Source organism: Brassica napus, chromosome A9, assembly GCF_020379485.1.
Source record: "Brassica napus cultivar Da-Ae chromosome A9, Da-Ae, whole genome shotgun sequence".
Classification (NCBI taxonomy): Eukaryota; Viridiplantae; Streptophyta; class Magnoliopsida; order Brassicales; family Brassicaceae; genus Brassica; species Brassica napus.
In genome coordinates this window covers 397,673-420,283 of record NC_063442.1, presented here as the reverse complement: position 1 = coordinate 420,283, position 22,611 = coordinate 397,673, and the positions used below count along the sequence as shown (strand labels likewise).

The window sequence follows — 22,611 nt, the reverse complement described above, 5'->3', positions numbered from 1 at the left end:
CCCATTCAGAGGGACACCATTATTTTTAAAGCCGAGCCCATCAAAAAGCCAATTGTAATCTCATTGGTTTTTAAAGCCCAGTCCATTAAAAACACATACATTCTCTACGGGAATGGATCAAATCGATTCAATACACAACACAACAAACAAGGAATAATGGCGCTCGCGCTGTTAGCATCTCCTCCACCTCCGCTCGGGGGGGTCCGTCGCAGTTTTGGAACAAGGTGTTCGCTCTTCGCCGCACAGCGAGCCAAGCGGAACCTGATGGATCTCATCTCCGACCAGGACCGAGGTCTGAGAACCCAGAAAGACGCCGTGAAGCGAGACGCGATCGTGAATGCCATCGAGGCCATGGCGGTGATCGGGGGAAGCTCCGTCACCACAGGAGATTCGCTGTCTGCCACGTGGAGACTACTGTGGACGACGGAGAAAGAACAGCTGTTCATCATAGAGAAGGCGGGGTTGTTCGGCACGCGCGCTGGAGAGGTACTGCAGGTGATCGATGTGAGGAAAGGGACGCTCAACAACGTCATCACTTTCCCGCCCGACGGCGTTTTCTTTGTACGCTCCGATATCGACATCTCTTCCCCGCAGAGAGTCAATTTCAAATTCACTAGTGCCGTGTTGAGAGGAAGCAATTGGGAGATCCCACTCCCACCATTTGGCCAGGGCTGGTGAGTTCTTCTTCTTCATTACGATAATAGTTTAGTGTTTTGAGACTAGAGAATTTGGTTTTGGTTGCAGGTTTGAAAATGTGTATATGGATGGTGACATCAGAGTGGCCAAGGACATCAGAGGGGACTACTTAGTTGTTGATCGTGCTCCTTTTAACTGGAAAGAATGATCTGTTACTCAACAATGCATCTCCTCCTTTTTAATGATCTTTGTTTTGTACATCAACACTACACTACTCTATTCTACGACTTTACATCATCTACTTTTAATGCCAAATGCAGACATTTGCACATATAGCTAAGTGCTTCAGAACACCACACCACTTTCACAATTCCTGGTGCATGCATGTCTTATGAAACCTTGTTTCCTAAACCCATATCTTGGTGAGCTCCATGACCGTGAAGACGATCCCCCATGGACGCGCTCCAGCAACACTCTTGTTACTTGTTACCTGCTCCATTCATCACCATTTATACAAACATGATAATGACGTTTACAAGTGTGTTTCCTAGCAACAAAGGCTCTCTCTCTATCTCCGACACAAACTGATAGACACATGATGTAGGAGAAGTAATGTGTGTATCTGTTGGGATAACGTAGCTGATCAGCGATCTCACTAAGCAAGAGGTAACGTCCTTCCTGGCGGCGACATGTGCATTACATTATTCTGATTACCTCCAACGACGCCGCCTCATCTAGCATAGTTTCTTCCATATCAACCAGCACCGTTTCACCAATCACTTCTTCTTCCATAGTCACCTTCATTTTCTCCATAGTGACATTCATCAGTCGACTACCATCACCGCAGTCACCACCACCTCAACCACCACTAAAAGGTAAATTAATTGGTTTAAAAAGAAAAAAATTATTGGTCACCGGAAATCTATGATCGCCTTTCGGGAGTGATGACGCTCAAACCAGTAGAGAGAAAAGTCAAGGTAAATCATGTGACCTTGTAGTGATTAACGATATGATGATTCAACAAATGACACTGAAAATGGAAATCACAATTGGAGAAGTGAACGGTGAAATTTATGTACTAAGTTGTACTATATATTTCTTATCTTTGTATCAAACATAATAGAAATCATAGTTTGTGGTAATACAAACATTTGTATACAAATTGATATGAAATGTATTCGGTCCCTAAAAACAAAACTCTAAATCCAAAGCAAACAATATTTCTATCATATTTGTGAAACACATAATAGAAATATATCATATTCTAAATTTATAATGCATTTATAAAAATTGTAAAATGATAAAACTATAAGTTATGAATATGATATATATATATATAGTATATACAATACTAAAATAAAATTAATTATATGATAAATATTTATAATTTGAAATAAAACTATATAGTTCATATAAATTTCATATATTCATCTTATATGTACTTTCTAATATGATAAAATTGTATGAAGTATATCTTATATTTGACATTAAACTATACAATTCATATAAATGTGAGATTAATAATTTATATTTTTGTACGATAAAATTGTATAAAATCATATATTAGCATAATTTTATTAGTAATGTTATAATTGTATATAATCTAGTGATTTAACTATCATATGATATTTAATTAATATATTTGTTGTCTGTGAAATGAGTTTAGTTGAATAATATTTTTATTTATTTATTTTTAAATCAAAGTTTTTGCCTAGTTAGATGCCTAATGAGCAACTTCTACAAAGTATAATCCTAGTTGGAGTTGAATAACATTTGAGTAATCAATACATATTATTTTGTCAAATCACACTTTATAACCAATCAAACTATACGTTATTAGTTCACATATTTACCGTTAATCTAATAAAGCTGTCAACAAAACATTCAACAGCTATCAAACAGGACTTTAAAAGAAGGGACCTTCGACCAAAAAAAAAAAAAAAAAAAAAAAAAAGAAGGGACCTAGGCCATATATAAGTAGTCAAGTATGATGTCCCTACTTCTCCATTGCTACCAAAAGTTCACATAATAAAAATTTCAGAAATTAAGAAAGAGAACACCCCCAACAACACAATATATCTTCTAACATTGATAATAGCAATATTATCACACAGCACAGCTTTGAGATGAGCCAGCGTGTTCCATACTGCCACATCGATGATAGTCCGGCGGCCACCGTCGGCTCCACAAAAGCTGCATATATCCCCATGTATAAACCTATATATATTTCATATAAATATACAAATATATAATAACTTAAGTTATCTATATATCATTTGCAGGCTAAACTACGAGGTAGCCGAGCTGACGTGGGAAAACGGACAACTGGGGTTGAACAGCTTAGGTCCAACGCAAGTGCCTGCTCCATCAAAGAATTTAAGAGGCGCCGGTGGAACATTGGAGTCGATAGTAGACCAAGCTACTCGCTTTCCTAACCCTAAGCCCACCGATGAGCTCGTCCCATGGTTCCACCACCGCTCTTCCAGGGCCGGCTTGGATGCGCTTGTCCCCGAGCAGCAGAGCCAGCCAGACACCCACGTGGACTCGTGTAGCAATGGTCATCCCATGGCTGGTGGAAAACGAGCCAGAGTGGCCTCAGAGTGGAGCACCGGCGGGAGCCAAAACCTAACGTTTGAAACATACGGTTTCACCTCAACATCGCTGGATGATAATTCCAGCTCCGGCGGGAAGCCTTGCACCAAAACCACGACCATTTACGATCATGACTCCGTCTGCCACAGTCGCCGACAGGCAATTCCTTATTTCATTACTATACACCTTTTAATTAAATATTGTCATCAGATATATATATATATATATATATATATATATCAATATATATATATATATATCACTTTCTATTTTTTTCTTAACTAAAACAATATTTTCCGAATTACAACAATCTAATATAGATGGAGGAAGAAGAAGAGAAGCAAGCGGGAGGAAAATCACCAGTTCCAACTAAGAGAAGCAGAGCCGCTGCTATTCATAACCAAACCGAACGAGTATTTCATTAATTCAACCTCTCTTTTTTAGGAAAAGCTTTTATGTTATTCGTACTGTGTCATAATAATACTCAGTAAAGATAAGAGTGACTGTCTCCTGCATGATTTTGTTGCAGAAGAGGAGAGATAAGATCAATCAAAGGATGAAGACTTTGCAGAAACTGGTTCCAAATTCCAGCAAGGTTCCTCGTTTTACATGCATTATGAACTATCACCGCTACATTTTTATTTTCCTCTTTTCACTATATATAAAATACTGTAGTTTTTTTTTTAAATACTAGTTGATTAGTAGGCATGAAAATAGCCGTAGTGGTGGACCAAATGGAAGTGAATGTATCTGGAAAAATGGACCTCATACGATGATTCTACTCCACACACTTTAGCTCAGTCTCTTATTGGTTTGTCCCCCTAAAAAAATGATTTTGTACATCTCTTTACTATTTGGTCCGGTTGGTCCATTCATACGACCATAATTATCATATGCCGCCTTCTGGCTGTCGACTTAATTCAACCAAAACAATCAATTAATACTGTCAACCTTGCTGTATAGTGTGTTATTGTACACGCATGCTTGCCTAAATATGTTCATGGATCATCCCTTGTGTTTGTTTGGTCAAATAATGCATAAAAAGGAGCTAGCCGTTTGATAAAATTACATTTTTGGAATTAGACGGATAAAGCGTCGATGTTGGATGAAGTGATAGAGTACTTGAAGCAACTTCAAGCACAAGTGAGCATGATGTGCAGAATGAACCTGCCTTCCATGATGCTTCCCATGGCCATGCAGCAGCAGCAACAACAACTTCAACTCTCTCTCATGTCCAGTTCCATGGGTTTAGGGCTTGGCATGGGGATGCCCGCTCTAGGTCTTCTCGACCTTAATTCTATGAATCGAGCTGCTGCAACGGCTCCTAATATCCATGCCAACATGATGCCGAACCCATTTGTTCCCATGACTTCTCCACCGTGGGATGCCTCCTCTTCTACCGACACTCTATTTCAGTCTCCTCTTACCCACGATACTATGCCAGCCTTTCTTTCATGTTCCTCGCAGGTTATACAACTCTTTGTTATTATATATAACTTGATGCTTCATTCTTGTCTGAATCTAAATAATTTTTTCCCAATTGCAGCAAACGACGATGGAAGCATATAGCAGGATGGCGGCATTATATCAGCAAATGCAGCAACAGATACCTCCTCCTTCAAGTCCAAAATAATTATATTATCTAAGTTTAAGTCTACATATGTATTGCAGATCTTCACCATACATATTCCATTGTATTTTATATGTTTAGGGCCTATAGGCTACACATGAACTTTATATGATATACTTTCAAAAAAGGCCTGGTTGTAATTATATTTCGTCCCAAAAATGATAATTATATTTGAGTGAATATGTAACATCAATGTAAACACATAAACGAGCTCCAACTTTCTAAAGGAGCGTGATTGCAGTATAGGTACAATATAGATAAAAAAAACCTTCGTTTTCAGGATTTTAACTGGGCCACCAAGAATAAGTAAAAAGCCAAAACGGAGGAAAAAAACGGCATATGCTTTGTCTGCAAAATTCCACAATAATATGCTACAAGAAACAAAAAAGGAAAGCTAATATTTTATTTATAAAAAGGTGTTGTAAATGATTGGGTGTCCTTTTCCGGTTAAGTCTTCAGTTTGCTCCAGCCAATGCCCTCGTTGAATGGTGGTTCTCGCTGGTTGTTGTCCGGCCAGATCTGTGGAGTGTACTTGGAGTCTATAAAGAGAAGTCTCTGGTTGTTTCCAGATCTAGTTTTGAGTTTGTATTCCTCTGCAGTGTCCAGTTGGTGGTGGTCTCTGTTGACCGTGGTTCTCTTGGATCTTTGAAGTTTGACCTTCAGTGTTGAGATAGTGACAATGGCAATCCATGGGTCTCCCTTCGAATCTCCTTACTGTTGAACTGAAGAGAAGAATGGAGCTTGTGCATAAATAGGGGCAAGCTCTTGAAGATCTTAAGAAGAGTTCTATGAAGCTTCAGAAGAGATGAGAAGCTGATATAAGGTTGGGACAATGGCTAAGAAGAGTTCAGATAGAAGTGGAGTAGTCTTTGGATGAGTTAAGGAGAGAAAGGTAGATGGTGCAAAGATAGGGACAGCCATGTACGGCCATGTACGGATGGTACGGCCCGGGAAGGACATGGCTGATCCAAAAGAGTTTCTATCAAGTCTTGGGATGTTTTGGAGTTGTGCAAAGATAGGGCGCAATGTGAGAGAAGCAACCCTAATCCGTACACTCAGCTGATGAAGACTTGTGATACAAGGCATGAAGAAGGTTTGGGGAACAAGTGGGCAAGAGAGCAAAGATCCTAAAGGCATATACTGTCCGAGATGCTTTAGGAAGTAACCAGGAAGGTGCTGAGCTCTCTTGACCGTTTATGGATAAGAAACCTTATCCATACAGCTTGTTCCAATTCAAATGTGCAAACTGGCGTGAGCTGTAAAGTAAAGGCAAAGAAGAGATCATGTATCTGGCCAAAGGAGAGGGAAGATACATGGAGCTTTAAGTAAAGCAATCAGGCGCCAGCAAGGGAGAACCAATCACCATTCAGTCTACCTTGACCATATCCAAAGCTACATCCAAGCCATCCATTTCCCAAAGTCATTTAGAGCCATCAGATTTAGGTTTATGAGTTTCAGAGTGTGAAAACATATATAAACTGATGTATGGTCGATTGTAAACTCTTAAGAGAGTATGGGGGTTTTCCCCATCTCCTTCATAAATATAAAAGTGTGTTCTTGATCAGATTCCCTTAATCTACCCCTTTCTTAGTCTCTAATCTCTTAATCTCTCTAAGTCTCTTTGTTTCTGATTCAAGTTCATACTAGTTTCATCAGACCTCTTATTCAACTAGTTCAAGACCTTATTCTTTGCCTCTAATGGCTTCTCATACACATACACAGCCAGAGCTCTCAAATCTCATATGGTATCAGAGCCAGGTTCATCAGAACCTGAGCTGAAGCTTCCGCAAACACACTGCTCTCTCCTCAGCTCAAATCCAAACCATTGAAGCTCTCTCCATCCGGTTCAGCTCCTTATGAAGAAGAAGACTGAAGCTTGGCGAGTTCTCATGGTTCCTCATCCTGTTCTCTTCCTGTCCTGATGGTGATTCTCCTTGGAAGCAGAGGTGTATGGACAAGGCCTAGCTATCCTTGTACCAAGGCGCCTTGTCCAAGAGAAGAACACATCCGGTTCCAAAGAAGATGGTGTCAAGAGCTTGGCGCCTAGTGGAGATGAAGAAAGGAGGGGTCTTTGAAGCTGATGGTACAAGATGGAGGCCATGAACTGAAGGTGAAGGAGGTGGGTGACGATCCACACTCTCAAGTCCAACAAAGCATGGCCGGTTTCATGAAAGGTTAAGGAACCAATCTGGTTCCTTGTGGTAAACGATTCTTAAAACCTTCTTAATGATGAGCAGATGATAAGATGAGTTGTGTATTGTGGTGTGTAGTGATTGTTAAACCTGAGGATAATGTGATTGCTAAATATAATTAGTTGAATCTGTCCCAGGATGCTTTAAAGGCTTGTTTAGTGTTTAAAGAGTAAAATGCTTGCTCCTGTTAAGTAATGAGTTTGCTAAATGTGAAATGACATTGTTTGAAGCTCATGAACTGAAAACAGATTGAAAGTAATGCATTGTCTGATGATAAGTGATGATAGTAATGCTTAGCCTAAGTTATAAATGAATGTGTGATGGATTGTATTGTTGCATTCATGAATTAAAACTGATTAAGGCTAGTGCATACTGTCAAATGGCTGTCTTACATTGAAGCATTAGATTCATGTCTAAATGCTGAGTAAAGAAGCTTTAAAAAATTGCCTAAGTAGCTTGTATTGAATCTGTTAGGATCATGCTAGTGCTTAGAGAGTTTGCTTGCAAAGATTAGAACTTGAAAATGTCTAGTTTAATCTGTTGCATTGCTTAAAGACATTGGTGTTCAAACTTGATGATGCATCAAGGGTTGACCCAATGCACTTGTGTCTTATCTTTGCTGGAGTTTGAGTGATGTTTCAGGTTCACAAGAGGTGTTCTTGGTTCACCATCCATCCGAGTTGAAAGAGGAAGACTTTGCCCATTGTGTGGAGCAATGGAGAGTTGATACAAGAGTGGTGATGCGCCACTGGTGTGAAGTCTCACTAAAGCTCACTTGCAAGCTTGGACCTATACTCAATCCAAGCTTGAGGAGGGGAGTTGAGTGAGCTTCCAAGCGATCCAAGAAGTCCATTGCAAGCATCTGAAGAAGGAGCCATCCGGGCTTAGGCTGTGGCGAGTCTATTCAAGAGAGTACTCAAACTAAGACAGAGTACTCTTGGCTGTGAGAAGATGAAGGCAACTCTATCAAGGCGGCTTCTAGTGTGAAGTGATTGGAGAGATAGCTGAAGCTTCCACAAGCATTCCATGAAGATGGCAAGATCAGAAGAGGAGCGGCAATGGTGTGTGTGTGAGGATCATGAAGCAATCCATTCAAGCTTGTTCCTGTGAGAGTCTCAAGCTTGAGGGGGAGTGTTGAAGCTTACATGATCCAAGAGAGTAAGGTGGCGACTCTAGAAGAAGAAGAAGCAGCCAAGACTCAGTAAGAGAAGTTGTATCTCCAAGAAGAGGCTGATCTGGTGTGTCCGAGCACTTCAACCTAACAAGAGGTTAGGTGAAAGGGGGAGAGACCAAGATTAGGCAGTAAGGAGAGTACAAGGCATGGGGTGATTGTAGAGGCCATGATCCAGAGTCTTTGTGTCCCTTACATTGTTGGTAAGGCACAAAGACTCACTGGCCAATCCCTAGGCCTTGGAGACTTTACTCTTTTTCCCTCATCAAGGTTTTGTCCCAAAGGGTTTTCCTTGGTGAGGTTTTTAATGAGGAAGTTCTTCAGGGTTCCAAGCTTGACTTAGGATCAACTAAAGTCAAGCTTGAGGGGGAGTGTTGAACTGAAGAGAAGAATGGAGCTTGTGCATAAATAGGGGCAAGCTCTTGAAGATCTTAAGAAGAGTTCTATGAAGCTTCAGAAGAGATGAGAAGCTGATATAAGGTTGGGACAATGGCTAAGAAGAGTTCAGATAGAAGTGGAGTAGTCTTTGGATGAGTTAAGGAGAGAAAGGTAGATGGTGCAAAGATAGGGACAGCCATGTACGGCCATGTACGGATGGTACGGCCCGGGAAGGACATGGCTGATCCAAAAGAGTTTCTATCAAGTCTTGGGATGTTTTGGAGTTGTGCAAAGATAGGGCGCAATGTGAGAGAAGCAACCCTAATCCGTACACTCAGCTGATGAAGACTTGTGATACAAGGCATGAAGAAGGTTTGGGGAACAAGTGGGCAAGAGAGCAAAGATCCTAAAGGCATATACTGTCCGAGATGCTTTAGGAAGTAACCAGGAAGGTGCTGAGCTCTCTTGACCGTTTATGGATAAGAAACCTTATCCATACAGCTTGTTCCAATTCAAATGTGCAAACTGGCGTGAGCTGTAAAGTAAAGGCAAAGAAGAGATCATGTATCTGGCCAAAGGAGAGGGAAGATACATGGAGCTTTAAGTAAAGCAATCAGGCGCCAGCAAGGGAGAACCAATCACCATTCAGTCTACCTTGACCATATCCAAAGCTACATCCAAGCCATCCATTTCCCAAAGTCATTTAGAGCCATCAGATTTAGGTTTATGAGTTTCAGAGTGTGAAAACATATATAAACTGATGTATGGTCGATTGTAAACTCTTAAGAGAGTATGGGGGTTTTCCCCATCTCCTTCATAAATATAAAAGTGTGTTCTTGATCAGATTCCCTTAATCTACCCCTTTCTTAGTCTCTAATCTCTTAATCTCTCTAAGTCTCTTTGTTTCTGATTCAAGTTCATACTAGTTTCATCAGACCTCTTATTCAACTAGTTCAAGACCTTATTCTTTGCCTCTAATGGCTTCTCATACACATACACAGCCAGAGCTCTCAAATCTCATACTTACGGGATGGTTTTGGTGGTGTTGGTGGAGCTACGTCTCTGACCTTACTGACTTAGTTCTTTTGCAACGGATTCATTATGGCCTTTTCATGTGTGCCGGCTTAGGTTCTTTGTTGCCATTCACTAATGTTCAGTCCTTGTTGTTGGTAGTTGGTTTGAGTTCTTGTTTCTAAGCATGGTGTTCATTCTTAAGATTGCTTTGCTTTTGCGACTCGTTGTAGTTCGCTGGTGACTATTCTGCTTGTCCTCAATATTCATTTTGGTATCATTTCAGAGTGGTTAGACCTTGCTACTTGTTTCATGGTGTGGTTTCTATCTAGGCGTTTATTGGTCGGGTCTTGTGTTATCCGACTTCGCCGCATTCGGAAGTTTTATGAAGATCGATAGGTCTTTAACTTGCTGGATTATGAAGCCATGGATTCTTTGTCTTGGAGAGGTTATAAGCATCTACGTTCGTGCTTTGTGAGTTGGACTCGATCTCTCTCAATCTCACAATCTCATGACCTTTTTGGGTTTTTGAATTTACTTCTCACCCACGTGTATGGGATTATTAGTCTATAGATACCTACTGGTGTCTTTTACTTTGAGTTTTAGTTGCTGGCATGTTTGGTCCAGGATTGTAAGGATACTTTTGATTGAGTACCAAGTGTTAAAAAAATGATTGGGTGTCAAGTAAATCTGGTCAGGCGTGGATCTTCATAGGACGGCTCAGGTGATGCAGTTAGGCGTAAATCTTCATAAGACAGGTAGTATTGTCAGTTGTCGAATCGTCTATGTAATATTTCCTATATCATAATTGTAAAATCGTAATAAATCAGCGTTAAAAAAAAAAATGATTGGGTGTCAACATGTCAACTTGGCCGTGGCTACCACCACATGTTTGTAAACAAAATATAACTTAATAACCAAATCCAAAATAATGCCAAGTTTAGTAATCAGTCGTCATGACCACAAACCCTAGATCCCATTTTTCTGTTTACTAAACATACGTACACTGGATTTTTGTTTCGTTTCTTTAAAATCAAAACAAGAAGTTACACGAAGATGCTTTCGATGATATATAGTTGATCTGGCCATCACAAAAGTTGTAAAAGGAGAAAAATCAAATCAGATAACTTCAAATGTCGACAACAGTTGGTTTGATAGTAAGTATGATACTTCCAAAAAAATATGAGTAGCCCCAACTAAACGGTGGTTGAAATGTCTAAACTTCTACGATGTTTTTTTATTTATCCTTTTTAATGCACTTTCGTAGATTTGATAGAATCATTAGCACAAACCAATAAATAAAATAATCGTCCTGATTGCAGACGATTAGATAATTATAGTGTGTCACATGTGTGGTTTCTAAACATGAACCGCATGAAAGTAAAGTCAAAAGTTGAGTAAATACCGATTCCTTTCACACTAACAACAAATGAGAGATCACTATTGTACAGAATGTTACCCTGCCTTACCAAAGGGGGAATCTTTTCCCGACCCAATGGGCAACCAAAAGAAATAGCTATTTTCTGTAGCTTTTATGGGGGTAGAAGCCCATGAAAAAATATAAACCTCTTTCAGTTCAGTCTTTCGGATACTCTACATTTTCCATTAATGAGTAGGTCCTTTGTTTTCCAACAAAATAAACAGCCATGGTTGAGGGTAATGAGAAGCACAAATTTATCCTTTTTCCAAGTAGGGAACAAAAGTTACGTGAAAAAAGGAACGTGGCACATTCGTTGTGCCACAGTTCACCCGGTAGTGGGTATCAAATGACTAAACGGGAAGTCACGTTCGTTGACACATTGTTCTACTTTGGTCCTTCAGTCCTTCTCTCACTTTAACACCAAGTCATCCTGATTCCTGATCAAGAATTCAACAACTGTACCTAGATGTCACTAGGTGGCCATGTAATTATCAGATCCACATATTTAAAAAAACCATACATTTTTAGTGGGTGAGGGGGATTTTGAAGCATGCACAAACAGTGTGACATCAGACATTAGTTTACTTCTACAATTGGAAATTTTTTAAAGAGTTCAAGCGCGGAACAATTCCTCGCTTGCGGGAGCCACCACGAGCGAGCGGCTAATAACACTACGGGTGATGAACCATCAATCTTATTAATTGCTTGTTTCTTTACCATCTTTCACACACAACTAGAAAAATCTGATTATTAATGGGCTTTCTACCTTAGATACATTGTAAGAGCATTTTTATCGCTGATAAAAGATGGGGTTCTTAAAAATTTTACGACCTGGGCCCCACAAAAAGCATAAGACTCGGCTCTTTCGTGTGCAAATTTTTTTTTGATTTTTGTTATGTTTGCAGGCTCTACTGATACGTGGTTATCCGCGATTGATTAGTGATATATGGTGTTTTATACATCTTGTATATATGCTTTTAAATTGGTTTTCAAGTCTTTATCGAGTCTTCTTAGTCCTTTTCGAGTCATTACAGGTCTGGAGTTGCATTGGATGGGAGATGAACCAGCTGGAACAAAAGAGGCAGAAAACAGTGCAATTTGGTGGTTTTCACGCAGAACAGTCTTGATGACTGTTCCGGATAGCGGAGCAACCCGAGTGATTGTTCCGAGTGAGTGTTCCAGCGGCAGAGATTTTTAAGGAAACTACAATCATTACGGGATTTGCCCTAATTATCCCTATTTTCTCTCCCAGTCGCCTGTGGCTTTGATATATCATATTTTCTGTTTCTCTTTATCATTCTACGCTATTCTAGACAGAAGAAAACCATTGGAGACTTTAGAATTTGAGGATTTGCTTATTGTAAAAGGAGAAGGCTCCATCTCTCTCGTCATAGAGAAGATTATCCTGAACCCTATTCTTATTCTATTGAATTGCATGATGTTTTATTCAGTCTTTGTCTCTGTGATTTCTTTGTCCATGTCTGAGTAGTCGCTTGTTAGGTTTAGGGTGTTAAGGATCATGGATCAATGAGCTAGACACAAATAGGATTGTTATTCTTTGATATCTCTGTCTATTGTTATGCTTATTGCTTATGTTAAACTGGCCATTTAGCATCTGATCACAAGTTTAATCTATTCATCAAAAGTGTTTTAGGTTACTGGAAATAGCATAGATAGGCGATTTGTCCTTAGCCAACGAAAGCTGATGTTAAGGCGAATCGTGAACAAATTGAATCTGAACTTAATGCTTGTCATCATTTTCTGATCCAAACGACAGTTTAGGCATTAGGATTGCTTGATAAATTGGTAGACACCACGACAGTGGGTTTATCTATTCTTGTTGTTCAAGTTCTAGATTGGCTCATATTGTTTTCTTGAATAGTTGTGTAGCTCATGATCCTAAGTATCCCAATGAATCACCCTGAACCTAGCTCTTTTAATCATCTGAAAACCTTTTAACTAGTCTTTTATTTTCTGTTATAATACCTCAATCTTAAAACCCCCATATTGTTTTAGCTTAATATTGATCCTATAGAAATAAAGTGTAACAGTTGGTCTCTGTGGATTCGATCCTAAAGTGCTACATCGACATACCATTCGATTGTGGTAGTGTGCACATTAGGTTATTTGGTGTGCGTATACACGTAATATCAATTAGCCTTTTAAATTTTTTTTTAAGATAAAAAAACAAATAAAAACCCTAATGTGTGGTTGTGCGATAAATATGCTCTAAATCCTCGATTAAATTAGGGCCCCATGAGTAGGGACAAGAGTGTCTAATAATGTCTTGCATTGTGTAAATAGGCTTTGTCGGGTAATTTTAAATTACACCAGTTGGACAACGAGTTTAGAAGAGACAACATCCTTGTTCTAACAAGTTGCATTGAATCCATTAAATATAGCAGTGTCTCCGAGAATCGAGAAGACACGCATCGAGTTTAGATGTGTGGTCGGAAAGATATCAACTACAGATGGAATATAAGTTTGTGAAGCTTTGCTTAGAGAGTTAAATAAGGATCTTGTTGGCCACGAGCTTCTACCTTTTCTTCTTCTCCGCTGCCTACCTGCCGCATCCTTTGGGTCAACACTTCAACCCTCAGTTCACGTGTAACTCTCTCCACTACGCGTGTGTGTGTCAACCATGTCTCTATATAAAGTATCTTTTTAATTTATATTTATATAAAATATCTCTGTATTTATATTGATTATGTTTCATAACGTAGATCTTGTTACATGTATAAAACAATGGTTGATATGTGAGATTACAACTGAAACGTTGGAAAATCGAGTCCGGTCAACTGTCTAGCCAGAAGGAATATATTAAATCACGTTCAAAATGAATTATATTCCATTTTATACGGATACACTCATAAAGTCTTTAGTATAGTACTTGCTTACCGGCCTTCTTACAACCTTCCTTCTAAGTATAGCGAGCTCAAGTGATCTTAAATCCAGCTCATCCATATCTATTCACGTGCCATGCAAAAATGATCCCTATAAAGAACACTCATGACATTGTAATTATTATACCATCGACCCATATAAGTTAAGCTCACATATAGAACAACTCTGGCATCAGTTCCTAGATTCACCATGGAGGCTAACAACAAACTGATCCTCATGTTACTCATCATCTCTGTGCTTCCTCACATCATCTTTTCTTCGGCAACCTCCTCGTCAGCAAAAGAGTACGACACGAAGGCATACGTGGACTCGTGGTGCCGGACAACCTTATACCCGAACCTGTGCGTCCGTTCGTTGTCTCGTTATGTGCGTTCACGGGCTATGCAAAATCCTAGAGACCTGGCGCGATTCGCCCTCAAAGCAAGCCTATACCGAGCCAAGTACACAAAGGCGTTCTTGCTAAAAGAAGTGGCGAAACTGGAGAGGGTGAAGCCCCAATACTACGCGTTGGTTCAGGACTGTTTGACTCAGATCAGAGACAGCGTGAACCAGCTGAGCCTAGCAATAGCGGAGCTGGACAGGGTGAACAGGAGAGGAGGAAAGAGCCAAGTAAATCTGGAGTGGCACATAAACAACCTGCAGACGTGGACAAGCACAGCTCTGACAGACGCGGAGACATGCGTGAGTCAGTTCCCGGGGCGGAGGATGAGCAAGTTGAAGGCTACGATTAAAGGAAAAGTGAAGAACGTGGAGGAAACAACAAGCAATGCCCTCGCCTTCATCGAGCACTACGCTGCTGCTAGGTACAGAGCCAGACGCCCCTGAACGTTACCAACTTGTCTTCTGATCACATAATTTATATGATGCGATAATGTGCTGTGTTGCTACTTCTTGATCTCCTCGTAATTAATTATACGGATGTTCTCTGTTTGATTACCAAAAAAAAAATATATATTTGAAATATGTAACCCAGTTGTGTAAATTCAAAACGTTCATAGTGCATAGCATAAAAGTTGGGTTGTAATCCCCAAAATACTAAGAAAAAATTAAAATATTATTATAGAAAAACAATAGCAAAGCCCGTCTAGCTCAGTTGGTAGAGCGCAAGGCTCTTAACCTTGTGGTCGTGGGTTCGAGCCCCACGGTGGGCGATTATTTTATGATTTTTTTCTTAAATGGGCTTTTTGGTTAAATAATGGGGTTACTAGGCTATCAATCTAAAGAAGACCCATTTGTACAAATATTGTTTTACCAAACCGGGCCCGGTTACTATGGTTGCTCTCTCACTACAAAGTACAAACAAATACACCGTCACCGCCTTCATTTTCTTGCTTTCTACTCTCAGCTATCATCGTTGATCCGCGAATTGATAGTAAAATTGGAAAGATGGATTCGATCCTTACGGTGGGCATCGCATCTGTTGTTTTGGGTGCGTTGATAGCGGTCGTCTTCTTCAGTAGCTACTTGAGGAAGCGGACATCGGAGGTGGATTCGATGGCGAAAGCGGAGCCTCAGGATCCGATCCGGATTCCGAAATCGAATCCCAAGAAGAGTCATCCCAAATCTCACGCGACCGACAAGGTAAACAAACCCTCTTGTATTAGTTTAGTTTAGTTGATCAAGTGAGTGAGTTTAGGGATTTGGATGAGGTTGAGAGAATTTGAGCATTTTATAAAATTAAAAATAATAGCAGAATCAGAACAAGCGTCATCATCCTCTAGACTTGAACACGTTGAAAGGACACGGTGATTCTGTTGATGCGCTCTGTTTCTCATCTGATGGAAAGAGCTTGGCCACAGGTTTGCTCCTTTCCTTATCTATTTTTTTTTTGAATTTACTTTACACCACTAGAGTTAGGTTAAGGTCTTCCCATATATAGCTTTTAACCAAATTGTTGGATGTTTCTGTGGATAGCTTGCGGTGATGGAGTGATCAGGGTTTTCAAGCTAGATGATGCCTCTAGCAAAAGCTTCAAGTATATATATCTATCTATCTTCTCAATGCACCCTGTTTGTTAGCTGGCTGTGGAACCTTTCTTTTTAAGCTCATTCTCTCTTGCAGATTTTTAAGGATAAATCTTCCAGCTGGAGGACATCCAAGCGCTGTCTCATTTGCTGATGATGCCTCCTCTATTGTTGTGGCTTGTCATACGATGTCTGGTTCATCTCTCTACATGTACGGTGAAGAAAAACAAAAGGAACAGCAGTCCAAGCTTCCTCTTCCTTCCATCAAATGGGAGCGCCATCATATCCATGACAAGAGATCTGTCCTTACCCTCTCTGGAGCCACTGCAACCTATGGTACTGCTGATGGAAGTGCTGTCATCGCCTCTTGTTCCGAAGGTCTGTATCTCTTTTGCTACAACTTGATTTATTCTCGTTTGTCTTCGCCTGGAATGAGAATGACAGAGATATCATACCCCCCACCCAGGGACTGATATCATACTTTGGCATGGGAAAACTGGGAGGAATTTGGGACATGTTGATACAAACCAGTTGAAGAACCACATGGCTGCTGTCTCACCCAATGGACGCTTTTTAGCTGCTGCTGCCTTTACTGCTGATGTCAAGGTCCGTGGGTTTTCCTTTTTTTATTTAAACCCCCCCCTTATTACTTAATTGACTGACGTGTGCTTTCTCTAGGTCTGGGAAATTGTGTATCTGAAAGATGGTTCCGTCAAGGAGGTTTCAAGAGTTATGCAACTCAAAGGCCACAAGGTATATCCACTTCACTCACGACCTTTACCATTATCTCTTTTGTCTACTCCCTCTCTCACATTTCTCTTGCAATGTTTTTCTTGTGCCATCCAGAGTGCAGTGACTTGGTTATGCTTTTCTCCTAACTCTGACAAAATCATTACCGCTTCCAAAGATGGTTCAATCAGACTCTGGAACATCAATGGTTAGTAGAATCTTTATATATTCACATGTGAGCAGATTAGATTCCTCGTAGCAATAGGAACCGTGTCCTGCTTTGGCGTTAGAATGCATTATTCTTATTTATCACACAAAATAATTAACTGAATGGCATTGGTGTGTAATTTGATTGAAGTCCGGTATCATATGGATGAGGATCCAAAGACTTTGAAGGTGTTCCCGATTCCACTTTGCGATGCGGGGGGAAACCCGTTGCACTATGATCGCCTCAGTTTGTGCCCTGAGGGAAAAATATTGGCGGCAAGCCATGGTTCCACATTGCAGTGGTTATGTGCTGAAACTGGAAGTGTTCTGGACACAGCTGAGAAAGCCCACGAAGGTTGAAAACATGCTGTCAAATTTCTGTTTTTAACTATTTTTTTTAAACCGTTCCATAGACGGACGGCTGAACAATAAACGCTCTTTTCTGCAGGGGATATCACATGCATTTCGTGGGCACCCAAGGCAATGACAGTTGGTATGTTATCCTGGGTAAATGTTAGTGATAATGTGACATATTTCTGAACAGTGTGTTGTTTGGTTGTTTCAGGGGAGAGAAAGGCGCAGGTTTTAGCGACAGCAGGGGTTGACAAAAAAGTGAAGCTGTGGGAAGCTCCAAAGTTGCAGTCTGTGTAGACTTGCTACTGCTGCTGCAATACAAAGAAAGTCTTTCATCATACGAGGAGGAAGTTTTTATTTGTTTTTCTTTTGAGTCCTCCTTCCTTTTAGTCAAATGAGTATCATCCTAGTGCGCAAGCAAAGAGTGAACTAATGACAGGAAACGTTGAAGTTTCTTCTTTTGTCTTTCAACTTTTTGACATTTTTATCTCTAGACTTTACCCTTTCCTCGAGAAAAGAAAACTGATCCTATTTCTCCAAATTACACAAGAGAGACACATGGAAAGAAATCTGATGAGTTGCTTCCCTTTTTTTGTTTTGATGAGTTCTAAATTTCGTTGATTCTGTTTATCTGAAGGTATATATGATAATGAAATCGCCATTGAATCTTATGCTACGTACTACATGCCTAAAACCAACCAATGCGATCAAGAGAACTGAGGTAAATAAGTAAAACGAAATATAGTGCAGGAGGATATAATCTCAGTTTATGGTTCTCGTGGAGTATAAATGGATGCTTAAAAACATATACGGAGAAGACAAAGGACCAACAAAAGGAGGAGGAGCAAGTGGAAACAATCACAAGAATCTCGAATCAGAAAAAAGAAGAGGGGCTTGCTTACACAGCTACAACAAACACAAAGAGGAGGATCAATCAATCAATAAAAATCAGCTTGCAGCTTTCTTTCCGCCATTGTAGTAACCCAAATACCATCTGGCAAACTTCTTAAGACCAGTCTGAAGATCGGTGGTGGGCTTGTAACCGAGCTCTCTTTGCGCGGAACTGATGTTAGCATGAGTGAAGGGCACATCGCCATTCCTAGGCATCTTCACAATGTTCCTCTTTGCCTTGACTTTCAACAACCTCTCGAGAATAGTCACCAGATCAGTCACTGGAACCGGGGAGGTGTTTCCGAGATTGAAAACCCTCAACTGAGCGGCACCACGCTTCTTGCCACCACTCCCAGTGCTCTTCTCGGCGGTGTCCAAAGCCCCCAAACAGCCCTTGACAATGTCATCGATGTAGGTGAAGTCCCGAGCGACAGTGCCGTGGTTGGCGCCTTGGAAGACAGAAATGGCTTTGCCCTTGAGAATGTCTCTGGTGAAGAAGAAGTAGGCCATGTCAGGTCTTCCCCAGGGGCCGTAGACCGTGAAGAAGCGCAAACCGGTGAGAGAGAGGCCATAGATGTGGTTGTAAGTGTGAGCAATCTCTTCGCCGGCTTTCTTAGTAGCAGCGTAGAGGCTAGCAGGTTGGTCGGTGCGGTCTTTCTCGGAGAAAGGGACTTTGGTGTTCAATCCGTAGACGGAGCTAGAGGAGGCCCAGACGATGGCAGGCTGGGGGTTAGCAGATTTACAGACCTCGAGGAGATTGACGAAGCCAGCGATGTTGCTGTGAACGTAGGAGCTGGGGTTTTCCATGGCGTACCTGACGCCGGCTTGAGCGGCCAAATGCATAACGTGGGTGAAAGGGACGACCTCGAAGAGCTTCTTGAGGAGCGCCGCGTCGTTGATGTCTCCTTCCACCACGAACACCCCGCTCCGCTCCAGGAGGGCTTGCCTCGCTCTCTTGAGCGACGGATCGTAGTAATCGTTGAAGTTGTCCAGCCCCAGAACGCCGTCCCCGCGTCTTTTCAAGGCCGCCGAGACATGGGTGCCCACGAATCCGGCGGCGCCGGTGACGAGAACAGAGACACCGCGGCGGGTGCGGACATGGGCGGAGGATCTGACACGCTTCTCCCAAGCGGGGCCTCCCCAGGAGTAGGTGCGAAGGGAGCGGCGAGATGGATCGGGAAGGGAGGAGGGAGATCGGTAGAAGAAGATGAAGATGAAGCCGACGAAGACCAGAGACCAGAAGGCCAGCTTTGCCACCGATGATTGCCACCGCGTGCGGTGAAGGAAGTATGGAGATTTATCCATCTTGAACTTGCCCGGCGTCGACGGAGTTTCATCCAGATGCTTCATCTTCAATATTTTACCACTTTCAAGATCACACTCAAATTGAAATTGAAATTGAAAGATCTACAAAGCAGGCGATAATGTCGTCCCGAGAATCTTGAGCTTTCTTTCCTTTCCTTTGGAGGCGATCTATCTATTATTCCATTTTCTTGATTTTTTTTTTGGGGTTTGTTTTGTTTGGTGAGAGTTTATAGGCCCTCCGACTTCAAAGGCAATTTCATAGATTTTCTTTTCCTTTTTTTCTATTTTTGTGTTTTCTTTTCCCTTTCGGTTCTTTTCCCAAAACTACATGTATACTATTACACACAGGAGGAGGAGGAGATGGTGGCCAAATAGACAAGAGTTTACAAGGGGGGAGCAAAAACAACTCTGTTAAATTATCATTTCACATGATTTAACTTTGTTACTCTAATCAATAAGTTTGGAGGTGTACGCTTGGTTAACTATTTGGTTAATATATTTGAGTTATAATTTTAGTTTGGATCTTTGCGGATCCAGATTAATCCTTAAAATTATTTTTAAAATTAATATATACATTAAATTTCACAAAATCTAAAAAATAATATAATATATAACATATAAATTTGAATATTGTATGCAAAAATTACATAAATTTAACATAAACAATGGTTTGGATTAAATATTTAGATAGAAAAATGATAAATATTTTAAATATTTGTGTGTTTAATTACTGTTAGCTATTTTAGTTATATATTTTTGAGTATTATCATATATATTTGACTAAATAAAGCTTCAGCGAGCGTGGCCGGTTCGATATATTACATACGTACCGCGCAAAAATATAAGTTATGAAAAACCGAATCCATTTTCTCACATCAATCTCCATTAAATAGTTTCTAATGCCTAGATTAATACTACTGCATACAGCCTTGAATTTCTTCTGAAAATCATAAATCATCCAAACTTTAGAGGAGCACTCAGCCATGATCAAGATTCATTCAACATGCGACATCGCGTAACAACTTTCCTGAACTCATCCAAGCTTAGCTGAAAGCCAAAAAAAAAATATGAAAGAAAGATCACAACAAGGTTTAAGCATTAAATGTACCTAATGGATATAATAAACTGGACATGGCTTGCGCACCGACCTTTCCATCTTTATCGAAGTCAAAGCAACGAATCATGTCTTGCAATTCCTCGTCTGACCAAGTGAAATCATGCACATTGGCCATTGTCGCCAAATCTCTGAGAGTAATGAAACCTTTTCCCGCTTCTTGCATTTACAAAAAAAAAAAGGATGATTGATGATCCAATACAGACACTCGAAATTGAGGATACAGACAATATATCAGAGTGGTTAAGTATTACTATCAAAGTGAAAGAAGTATAAGATCAATTCATCCGCAGTCATCTGCATCTTGCTCATGATCAAGTCCTACATAAATGTATATAGATATCAGACAAGAGAAGTGCACAGTAAGGAAAGATCAATTAGTAAAATTTGATTATTATAATTATTAGGATAAAAAGAAACCGATTTATTCTTCTTAGAAGATGCTGAGCCTTGGTCGTTTCTATGAGAGCCTCCTCCTGCTAGAGAAAGCGCTATTGCCTGCAGCACTCGAAATCGTTCATATCTCTTAACAGTTAGTTTGAAGTAAGCCAATGGAAATAATATTGTTACAATAGACACTGGTTATGTTCAAATAGTACCTTGTTTAAGTCTAAGTCGTCGTCGTCTCCAAGGGGATCTGATCTACACAAATGCTTCTTCCTCCTCCTCCTCTTCTGCGGCGGGGAGGTGGTCTTCTTCTTAAAGAAGAAACCCATTATTGAATAAAGAAGATAAACATCATCCGATTCTGATCTGATCATAAAAATTAAGCAAATTATTGTTTACCATTCTTTTAGAGCTTGAATGCCCCAGAAACTCCTCCTCGTCTTCTTCATATTCACTCTCGTCTATTTCATCTCCGGGTCTATAATCGTCGTCGTCTTCTTCACCGGAATTAGGTTTTCTTAATGATGGAGGCAGAAGGGCCTTGGCGGCTTTAGAGATGCCGAGTGCTTCTAATCTCGCTCTGTTCTCCGCGATCCTTGTCAACCTCTTCTTCTCGTACTCCCCCGACATCTTATCACCCTTTCCTTCTTCGATTATGTATCTCCTTTCCTCCTCCGACTCCGATTCGTCGCCGCCGGACCTCGAGCTCTCTCCTTCACCCATTTGAATCTCCCCACTATTGCCCTAATTTGCTTGCCGCCTCAATTCTCACGCGATGTTGGGCCTTTTTACATAAAGCCCATTGTTTGGGACAATTAATAAAACCCAAAATTACACATTCACGTCTTCTTTCACTTTCGTTCGTCTGAGCTTAGTAACCGACCAACTACTACTGGTTTGACAAAAGTAAAATAAAAAAGCCCATTGATGTCTTTTTCTTAATGCCACACCATCTTATAATTAATAATGGCTCCGACTGGTGACATGTAGTATTAGAGTTGAATTACAGTATGATTTATAGTTCGATGTAACTTGTAGTAAAAAATATGTGGTAAAAACGGTAAGTTTATGTGGTAAGTTTTGCAGTAAAAATAAAAGTTATTATTTTGTTAAAACTTGTGACTGGTAACATTTTTGATGTATAAGTTGCAGTATGAGTTCTGAATAAAATAATTGAATATAAAAACAGAGAAATAAATATTTTCGTATTAAGCTATTTTTTAAATAAATAAAAATAATTTTTTTTAAATAAGTATAAAATTTAAAAAAATAATTTTCAGCATATATAATTTTCTAAGTATTATAATAACTACTAATAATATTTATTTTAATATCAATAATAAGTTAAATAAAATAAAATAATATTATTAGTATGAACTTTAAATTAAAAAACCAAATAATAGAAAAAAATTACAAATGTTCGTGAAAATTAAAAAAACTACGGACCTTAAGCTTTCGGGTTTTGAAAATAATGTGATACCACACTAACTTTGGTCAATATATATAGAATTTTGTGACTGGTATTTTTTTGTGAATTATCAAATAAAATTTATGCTTAAGGTTTTGTATAATTGACTAAATGTTTGAATAATTAAAAAAATTAGGAACAAGAAAGATTATAAAATCTTTTACTAGCATAAATTTAGGTAGAGTATTTATGGGACACTCAAATGGTTGTTCACGACTTTGTCTTGTTGTAAAAAGGTTTGTTCACGTTTTTTTTTTT

The 22,611-nt window shown here is 39.9% G+C and overlaps 6 protein-coding genes and 1 non-coding gene across 13 annotated transcripts; 5 read left to right on the top strand and 2 right to left on the bottom strand.

Annotated features, from left to right (window-relative positions):
* Positions 1-111: 111 nt before the first annotated feature.
* On the top strand, positions 112-967 carry LOC106431746 (probable plastid-lipid-associated protein 11, chloroplastic). Its single transcript, XM_048739138.1, has 2 exons — positions 112-674; positions 745-967. The coding sequence occupies exons 1-2, from the start codon at positions 157-159 to the stop codon at positions 842-844; spliced, it is 618 nt and encodes a 205-aa protein (XP_048595095.1). The 5' UTR covers positions 112-156; the 3' UTR covers positions 845-967.
* A 318-nt stretch (positions 968-1,285) lies between these two features.
* LOC106431745 (transcription factor UNE10-like) lies at positions 1,286-5,038 on the top strand. Of its 3 annotated transcripts, XM_048739133.1 has the most exons (7): positions 1,383-1,613; positions 2,751-2,845; positions 2,919-3,387; positions 3,549-3,641; positions 3,758-3,823; positions 4,312-4,695; positions 4,775-5,038. In XM_048739133.1, exons 1-7 carry the CDS (start codon positions 1,581-1,583, stop codon positions 4,859-4,861), a joined length of 1,227 nt encoding a protein of 408 aa, XP_048595090.1. In that variant the 5' UTR covers positions 1,383-1,580; the 3' UTR covers positions 4,862-5,038. The 3 variants fall into 3 exon arrangements, with proteins under 3 accessions (XP_048595091.1, XP_048595090.1, XP_048595089.1); XM_048739134.1 differs by having other exon boundaries at positions 1,286-1,511; positions 2,756-2,845; positions 4,312-5,038; XM_048739132.1 differs by having other exon boundaries at positions 4,312-5,038.
* A 7,764-nt stretch (positions 5,039-12,802) lies between these two features.
* On the top strand, positions 12,803-15,520 carry LOC125577635 (pectinesterase inhibitor 9-like). The gene has a single exon (XM_048739137.1). The coding sequence runs from the start codon at positions 14,124-14,126 to the stop codon at positions 14,757-14,759; it is 636 nt and encodes a 211-aa protein (XP_048595094.1). The 5' UTR covers positions 12,803-14,123; the 3' UTR covers positions 14,760-15,520.
* On the top strand, positions 15,013-15,085 carry TRNAK-CUU. Its single transcript has one exon. It is a non-coding gene; the product is annotated as a tRNA-Lys (tRNA).
* LOC106400748 (transducin beta-like protein 2) lies at positions 15,239-17,729 on the top strand. 2 transcript variants are annotated; one of them, XM_013841127.3, is made up of 10 exons: positions 15,239-15,515; positions 15,628-15,733; positions 15,849-15,909; positions 15,996-16,276; positions 16,365-16,504; positions 16,577-16,651; positions 16,745-16,835; positions 16,986-17,189; positions 17,283-17,327; positions 17,400-17,729. In XM_013841127.3, exons 1-10 carry the CDS (start codon positions 15,321-15,323, stop codon positions 17,483-17,485), a joined length of 1,284 nt encoding a protein of 427 aa, XP_013696581.1. In that variant the 5' UTR covers positions 15,239-15,320; the 3' UTR covers positions 17,486-17,729. The 2 variants fall into 2 exon arrangements, with proteins under 2 accessions (XP_013696581.1, XP_013696580.1); XM_013841126.3 differs by having other exon boundaries at positions 15,242-15,515; positions 15,625-15,733.
* A 185-nt stretch (positions 17,730-17,914) lies between these two features.
* LOC106400747 (UDP-glucuronate 4-epimerase 3) lies at positions 17,915-19,885 on the bottom strand. Its single transcript, XM_013841125.3, has one exon. The coding sequence runs from the start codon at positions 19,427-19,429 to the stop codon at positions 18,137-18,139; it is 1,293 nt and encodes a 430-aa protein (XP_013696579.2). The 5' UTR covers positions 19,430-19,885; the 3' UTR covers positions 17,915-18,136.
* Positions 19,886-20,200: 315 nt separating this feature from the next.
* LOC106397076 (calmodulin-like protein 12) lies at positions 20,201-21,809 on the bottom strand. 4 transcript variants are annotated; one of them, XM_022713927.2, is made up of 6 exons: positions 21,285-21,809; positions 21,098-21,196; positions 20,919-20,996; positions 20,753-20,819; positions 20,493-20,657; positions 20,201-20,431 (listed from the first exon to the last, which is right to left on the bottom strand). In XM_022713927.2, exons 1-6 carry the CDS (start codon positions 21,606-21,608, stop codon positions 20,418-20,420), a joined length of 747 nt encoding a protein of 248 aa, XP_022569648.2. In that variant the 5' UTR covers positions 21,609-21,809; the 3' UTR covers positions 20,201-20,417. The 4 variants fall into 4 exon arrangements, with proteins under 4 accessions (XP_022569648.2, XP_013693080.2, XP_013693081.2 ...); XM_013837626.3 differs by having other exon boundaries at positions 20,533-20,657; XM_013837627.3 differs by having other exon boundaries at positions 20,533-20,657; positions 21,098-21,193; positions 21,285-21,754.
* Between the last annotated feature and the right edge of the window lie 802 nt (positions 21,810-22,611).

Coding starts and splice junctions, on each gene's coding strand:
- LOC106431746 (XM_048739138.1), top strand. CDS start 157: ATGGCGCTCGCGCTGTTAGCATCTCCTCCACCTCCGCTCGGGGGGGTC. Junction 675..744: donor CCACCATTTGGCCAGGGCTG/GTGAGTTCTTCT, acceptor TTTTGGTTGCAG/GTTTGAAAATGTGTATATGG.
- LOC106431745 (XM_048739132.1), top strand. CDS start 1,581: ATGACGCTCAAACCAGTAGAGAGAAAAGTCAAG. Junction 3,388..3,548: donor TCTGCCACAGTCGCCGACAG/GCAATTCCTTAT, acceptor AATCTAATATAG/ATGGAGGAAGAAGAAGAGAA. Junction 3,642..3,757: donor TTCATAACCAAACCGAACGA/GTATTTCATTAA, acceptor ATTTTGTTGCAG/AAGAGGAGAGATAAGATCAA.
- LOC125577635 (XM_048739137.1), top strand. CDS start 14,124: ATGGAGGCTAACAACAAACTGATCCTCATGTTACTCATCATCTCTGTG.
- LOC106400748 (XM_013841126.3), top strand. CDS start 15,321: ATGGATTCGATCCTTACGGTGGGCATCGCATCTGTTGTTTTGGGTGCG. Junction 15,516..15,624: donor AATCTCACGCGACCGACAAG/GTAAACAAACCC, acceptor TAAAAATAATAG/CAGAATCAGAACAAGCGTCA. Junction 15,910..15,995: donor GCCTCTAGCAAAAGCTTCAA/GTATATATATCT, acceptor TCTCTCTTGCAG/ATTTTTAAGGATAAATCTTC.
- LOC106400747 (XM_013841125.3), bottom strand. CDS start 19,429: ATGAAGCATCTGGATGAAACTCCGTCGACGCCGGGCAAGTTCAAGATG.
- LOC106397076 (XM_013837626.3), bottom strand. CDS start 21,608: ATGGGTGAAGGAGAGAGCTCGAGGTCCGGCGGCGACGAATCGGAGTCG. Junction 20,658..20,752: donor ATACTTCTTTCACTTTGATA/GTAATACTTAAC, acceptor TGTAAATGCAAG/AAGCGGGAAAAGGTTTCATT. Junction 20,432..20,532: donor ACTTCGATAAAGATGGAAAG/GTCGGTGCGCAA, acceptor TTTGGCTTTCAG/CTAAGCTTGGATGAGTTCAG.